Genomic DNA, 7,316 nt, shown 5'->3' with positions numbered 1-7,316 from the left:
TGGTGTTTGGTATGTTGGACGGATTTGAGGATTTTGGACGGGTTGAGGGGCATTGGGCCTAATTGGCATTTGGACAGTTTAATATTTTTGGGCCTAATTGTGGTCTACACAATTAGGCCTGCTCAACCGGCCCACTTGTGCCACTGCCTTGTTCAGAATACACAATCTAGTGTACAACACATGCTACACTATATTTTAGGTAGTTTTCCCATACTTATTTTATTTAATTATTTGTTCCATCTTTGTATTCCTTTAATGTACAACTTGGCCACTTGCTAATGCAGGAGGTTACCCTAAAGCTTTTCTTCTGTATATATGTTTAGCATTTGTACATTTGAGAAGAACAAGTTTTTCTTCATTCATCAAATACACAAGCAGAAAATTACAGTTTCGTTTTTCCTTTTTACATGGTATCAGAGCAGGTTTAATTCTGGTATTTTTCTGCTTTCTCAGTCACTAAACCAGCTCCTTTTTTTTCTTCTTTCATCTTCATCTTGTCACTATCTTATATGGGTACTTCACCAGAATCATCCGACACTCTAGCTTCTGCTTCTGCTGTCACCACTAATGTTCCTGCACCTGCAGTGACCTTTGCTTCAGGAGTAATTGACTCCACTCACCCTTATTACCTTCATCCTTCTGACTACCCAGGGATGAACCTTGTATCCTCAGTTTTTTATGGCAAAGGATATGGAGGTTGGAGAAGGGCAGTTATCATTGCCTTGTCTGCAAAGAACAAGCTGGGATTCATCGATGGTACTCTTATCATCCCTAAGACTGATTCTGCTGTCCAACAGACATGGGGTAGATGTAATGACATGGTACTTTTATGGCTTCTTAACTCTTTGTCCAAAGAGATAGCTGAAAGTGTGCTCTATTCACAAAGTGCAAAAGATTTGTGGAGGGACCTGGAAGACAGATTTGGACAGGCAAATGGAGCAAAGTTATTCCAATTACAAAAGGATTAAGTTCAGTAGTGCAAGGTAATTCAAGTGTATCAACTTACTTCACCAAAATCAAAAGCCTATGGGATGAACTAGATGCACTCAATACATTTTCTGTTTGTGTATGTGAGTGTGAGTGTGGTGCAAAAGTCAAAAGCTTGAAAGCACACCAAGATGAAAGACTTTTGCAGTTCCTAATGGGACTAAATGATATTTTTATTGGGGTAAGGAGTAACATTCTATTGTCATCACCTTTACCCTCCATTGGACAGGCATACTCTCTTGTGATTCAAGACGAGAAGAAAAGGGAGATACATGCTACCCCTGCATACTCAGGGGAATCTGTCTCATTCATTGCTACCAACCAACAAGGAAGTTTCAGAAGATTTAATGAGAATAGGATGCAGAAAACAAGTTTTGAATCTAAGAAGTATTTGGGAATTTGTTCCTATTGCAAAAAACCTAGACATAGCATCCAGAAATGCTATAGAATTCATGGGTTTCCAGCTGATTTCAAGTTCACAAGGGAGAAAAGATTTCAAGGAAGTGCCCAGGCAAATAAAGCTTCCTTCTCAAATCAAGAAAATGAAGAGGGAAGTGCATCAGGAGTTCAGAATCTCACCAAAGAAAATGTGGCTGAGCTGCTGCAGCTTCTTCAGCAAGTGAGAGTGGGACATTCCAGTGCAGAACCCCCTGATGTTGCAGCAAATGTGAGCCATGCTGGTATGACAAATTTATGTGAAAAATTGGCCTGTTTAATTCAAATCAATGATGAGTCTTGGATATTGGATAGTGGAGCAACAGAACATATGTCTTTCAACAAAGATTTTTTTACAGAATTAAAAACTTTGGCTAAACCACTCATGGTAAAACTCCCAAACTCTTACAGAGTTCAGGTCACTCATTCAGGAACCATTTCTCTTTTGCCTAATCTAATTCTTCGAAATGTTCTTTACGTTCCATCCTTCAAATATAATCTGTTGTCTGTGCACAAGTTGTGTAGACAACTCAAGCAATATGTTTTATTCACACCTTTTTCATGTTTTCTTCTACAGGGCCCTTCAGTGAAGAGCCCACTGGAAATTGGTAAAGAGGAAGGGGGCCTCTACATTTTCAGATCCAGACTTACAACACCAGTGTCTAAGAGTGGACTCAAATTTAGAAGTGTTTTTATTCCAAGAAGGAATTCTATTTCCAATCTTAGTTTGCATTCATGTTTTAGCTTTTCTGATTCAACTGTAAAAGATAAGCTATGGCACTACAGATTAGGCCATATGCCCCTTAGCAATATGAAAAATGTTTCATCAGTTTCTATATCCAAGTGTTCCAAATTCTCTAGTCCATGTCTTATTTGTCCTATGGCAAGACAGTCCAAACTTCCATTTCCCTCTAGTTCTATTTTCACTAAGAAAGTGTTTGAATTAATTCATGTGGATACCTGGGGACCATACAATAGTGCTACATATGATGGTTTTAAATACTTCCTTACAATTGTTGATGATTTCAGTAGAGGCACATGGACCTACCTACTAACCAACAAATCCAATGCATTCACTATTCTATGAGGTTTTATAGCTATGGTAGAAAGACAGTTTAATAGCAAGGTGAAAATCATAAGGTCGGATAATGCTTTTGAATTGGGAAGTGGTAAAATTCAATCAGAATTTTTTGAGTCACTAGGTATTATTCATCAAACCACTTGTGTATCCACACCACAACAAAATTGAGTGGTGGAGAGAAAGCACAGGCATCTTTTAGAGACATCTAGAGCCTTGTTATACCAATCACACCTGCCTACATCATACTGGGGTGACTGCCTTCTTACAGCAACCTATTTGATCAACAGATTTCCTTCAAGTGTCTTAAAGCTTAAGACTCCTTATGAAGTCCTTTTTTCAAGCAAGCCAAATTACTCTAACCTTAGATGCTTTGGGTGTTTGTGTTTTGCTTCTACTGTCTCAAATCAAAGAACTAAGTTTGAACCTAGAGCTATACCTTGTGTGTTCTTAGGTTATCCTCATGGAAAGAAGGGTTACAAGGTGTTGAACCTCAAGAATTTGAAGCCTTTCGTTTCTAGAGATGTTATATTTCATGAAGAATTCTTTCCTTTTGCTTCTGTTAAGTCTAATTCTTTTTCTGAAATTTCTTTACCCACTGCTCCATTTTCTGCAAATCATCAGATTCCTGAACCTCTATCTTTTCCTATCAGACCCCACACTAAAACAGATTCTCAACTCTCCAAAGAGGCTACTGCATCAAGTGACTCCTGTTCTTCCCCCGTTTATTCAAGCCATCCTAGTTCACCTATTCCCTCTATCTCTGTTTCTAGTTTCTCTCCAAATTCTCCAGTTACATCTAATCAACCACATACATCTACACCAATTTTTCCTGCTTTGGATTCTGATTGTACGATGGATGTTCTTATTAGGAAGTCTACCAGACCACACACAACTCCATCTTATCTCAAAGATTTTATCTGTAATGCACTCCAACTCACAGATGTTAGCAACTCCTGCTTTCTCGCACCAGTTAAACCTACATATATATCTTTCAGTGGACTATCTTCTACCAATCAACATATGCTAAACACATTGTCCAATATACAAGAACCTACTGACTATTTACAGGCAACACATCACCCAGGGTGGCAAGAAGCAATGAATAAAGAGATTGAGGCACTTGAACTTAATATGACTTGGGAAGTGGTTGAATTACCACCAGGGAGGAAAGCTTTACCATGCAAATGAGTCTATAAGGTTAAACACCATTCAGATGGGAGTGTGGAAAGACTAAATGCAAGATTGGTCATTAGAGGAGACATACAAAAAGAGGGAATAGACTTCAATGAAACCTTTTCACCGGTGGTTAAGATGACCACAATCAGATGCATACTAGCCACTGCCGTAAAGAAAGGATGGGGTCTATATCAACTAGATGTGAATAACGCTTTCCTACATGGAGATCTAAATGAAGAAGTGTACATGAAATTCCCACCTGGAGTTATACCTACTTCACCTACTCATGCATGCAAGCTAAAGAAATCAATTTATGGGCTACGACAGGCATCTCGTCAGTGGTATGCTAAACTTACAACTGCTTTGAACTTTAAGGGATTCACTCACTCATTCAAACGACTATTCTTTGTTCTTTAAAAGGTCAGATTCTTCCGTTTCTATAGTGGCTGTCTACGTGGATGATATACTCTTGACAGGTAATGACACCAAAGAACTACATGCTTTGAAAAACTTTCTCAATCAAGAGTTCAAAATTAAAGATCTCGGGGACTTACATTTCTTTCTAGGCATGGAAATTGTCCGAGAAACAGATGGACTTCTCCTTTCTCAGCGCAAATTCACTTTAGATATTCTCCGAGAATTTGACTCTCTGCACTTGTCCCCTGTTTCTTCTCCACTCGATTCGTCTACTCGTTTGTCTACTCACATAGGGGAACCAGTGAAAGATCCCACCTTGTATCGTCATCTCCTTGGTAAACTTAACTACCTCACTCACACCCGCCCAGACTTATCCTTCACTGTCCAGCACCTCAGTCAGTACATGAAGGACCCTCGACAACCCCACCTAGATGCAACACTCTGTGTTCTTCGGTATCTGCTCAAAGATCCTGGGCTAGGGCTTTTTATGTCTGCTTCCTCCTCCCTCAAGCTCCTAGCTTTTTGTGACTCCGATTGGGCCACTTGCCCGGATTCGAGGAAGTCGGTCAGTGGTTTTTATATTTCTCTTGGTACCTCTCCGATCTCTTGGAAGTCAAAGAAGCAAACTTCCATCTCGCTCAGTTCCGCCGAAGCAGAATACAGATCTATGCGGCGAGTAGTTGCAGAGCTCACTTGGTTGGTCCGTCTTTTTGAGGATTTGTCAATTCCTATCTCTCTTCTAGTCCCTCTTTACTCCGATAGCCAAACAACAATTCACATAGCAAAAAACCCTGTGTTTCACAAACGGACGAAGCACGTTGAAATCGATTGTCATTTTGTACGCGACCAATACCTAGCTGGGCTGATTTCGTTAACCTTTGTTAGATCTTCTGCCCAGTTAGCATATCTCTTCACCAAACCACTCGCCGGACCTCTTCATCGTGATCATTTGGGCAAGCTGGGTGTGTCGTCTACCCCCTCCAGCTTGAAGGGGGGTGTTGGAATCGAAAGTTCTCGAAGGGTTTGAGAGTTTGAGGCAGAAAGTTTTGATTTGAGTGGTGTTTGGTATGTTGGATGGATTTGAGGATTTTGGACGGGTTGAGGGGCATTGGGCCTAATTGGCATTTGGACAGTTTAATATTTTTGGGCCTAATTGTGGTCTACACAATTAGGCCTGCTCAACCGGCCCACTTGTGCCACTGCCTTGTTCAGAATACACAATCTAGTGTACAGCACATGCTACACTATATTTTAGGTAGTTTTCCCATTATTTTTTTATTTAATTATTCGTTCCATCTTTGTATTCCTTTAATGTACAACTTGGCCACTTGCCAATGCAGGAGGTTACCCTAAAGCTTTTCTTCTGTATATATGTTTAGCATTTGTACATTTGAGAAGAACAAGTTTTTCTTTATTCATCAAATACACAAGCAGAAAATTACAGTTTCGTTTTTCCTTTTTACATTATCTCCCAGCTTCTCTTGACTTTGTTTTGAAAATCTGGTGTTGTTTTCCACATATTGTAGTATTTGAATGGTCTGCTTGTGATTCCCTCCTCCCAATGTACCACTGAAGGACAGTGGTCATATAAGCCTTCACTCATGAAGATTACAGATCAGTCATTGTCACACATTCTTTTTACACCTTGAGAGGGGTATATTTCCAATTAAAGTGATATTATTCGAATTGAAATAATTTTATTTAATCAGAGTCGCCACTTGGAATAATTTATTTGGTGTCCAAAGTCACCGGTTTATTTTAAAATCTCAAATCGAGGAAATTTAACTTTTATTTTAAAGTCTGTGAACCAGAAATTCTAGATAAGAAATTCTGTTAACCCAGGAGAAGGTGTTAGGCATTCCCGGGTTCCGTGGTTCTAGCACGGTCACTTAAACTATTAAAATTGGCTTAATTATCTGATTAATTACATGTTTTAGCCTATGGTGCATTTTAAACCTTAAAACCGCTTTTATTTATTTAAGGAATTTCAAGGTTATTTAAAACATATCGCAAGCCACGCTACATAAAATACACCCGCGGTTCATGACACATTCTATTCAACCTTATTGGAAATTAGAGCCGGGCCACATAAAATGTACCCTCGGGTTTTAGTAGTAACCATGATAATTATATAATTAACGCGCCTACTGCAAACTACAAAGTTCATTTTAGCACCTAAATTATAATATTTGTGAGGGCCATAGATGATTTAATTTTGCTTATGGCACACCTCAAATCTCTTTCTTCAAATGATTTCTTGATCTAGTTTTATGAGGGCCACAGACTAAGTGATTGTATGGCACACCTCAATTTTATTAAAGGAAAACAATCAACTAAGTGAACTACAAATGCTCATATTTGAAACTAATTTGAAACTAAGTATCACAACTACACCACGGGAACTGTACCCGTAGTTGTGATGTTCTAATTACGTGTCTAAAGTGGACTGCGATGTTCATAATTTATTCAACCTTTAAACCCAAACCAACTAATGTCTTGTTCAAGTCATTAACCGTCTTTAACCCAACAAACTATTCAAAGAGCCACAATTAAACATGAGTTATTGAACTAACTATCACTCCTCAAAATTGATTTAAAACACATGTATCACAGAACAATTTTTAATTTTTTACCTGTTAATAGTGTGTGTAAAATTGTATAGGCGTTTAATTTTCTTGGATGCTCTTCAGAAGTGCTTCACACAATATGTAAAAGTTCATTCATTTCTACTTACTCTAACCTACAACAAATTTGATTACATGCAGCAACGTATTCACATTAATGAGGTTAACAAACAAGATAAGTAAACACCTTAACTGTTTCAAATTATTTGCAAGAATAACATATGCTCATTTCTAGTTGTTCTAACAACAAACTTTGATTGATACTACAACATAAAGTGCAGAAACACGGAGTTTGTGAACAAGCAGCTTCGCGTTACGACCCCAAATACCGGTCGTGATGGCGCCTATCACATTACTAGGCAAGCCAACCAATCAACTAACCACGACCCATTTTCCTTTAACATTTAAGTCATTTTCTAACACAAGTTTTAAATACTGAAGCCATTATAAGCGTTAAAACAACAGAAATATGCGGAAGATCAAAATAACAATAACTACACAGCCCCAACAATCTGGTGTCACAAGTATAGAGCCTCTAATACAAGTCTGAATACCTAATACATCAATAGCCTAGGAAATGCGGAAAAATAATAAGA

General features: G+C 38.5%; 2 protein-coding genes across 2 annotated transcripts; both read left to right on the top strand.

Annotated features, from left to right (window-relative positions):
- The first annotated feature begins 509 nt into the window (after positions 1-509).
- Positions 510-968, top strand: LOC142177495 (uncharacterized). Its single transcript, XM_075246410.1, has one exon. It carries the CDS (start codon positions 510-512, stop codon positions 966-968), a length of 459 nt encoding a protein of 152 aa, XP_075102511.1.
- Positions 969-2,521: 1,553 nt separating this feature from the next.
- LOC142177494 (uncharacterized) lies at positions 2,522-3,691 on the top strand. The gene is made up of 2 exons (XM_075246406.1): positions 2,522-2,624; positions 2,955-3,691. Exons 1-2 carry the CDS (start codon positions 2,522-2,524, stop codon positions 3,689-3,691), a joined length of 840 nt encoding a protein of 279 aa, XP_075102507.1.
- The last annotated feature ends 3,625 nt before the right edge of the window (positions 3,692-7,316 follow it).

The sequence above is a fragment of the Nicotiana tabacum genome, chromosome 3 (assembly GCF_000715075.1).
Source record: "Nicotiana tabacum cultivar K326 chromosome 3, ASM71507v2, whole genome shotgun sequence".
Taxonomy (NCBI): Eukaryota; Viridiplantae; Streptophyta; class Magnoliopsida; order Solanales; family Solanaceae; genus Nicotiana; species Nicotiana tabacum.
The sequence above is the reverse complement of the archived record's forward strand: the minus strand, read 5'-3'. Positions and strand labels throughout refer to the sequence as shown.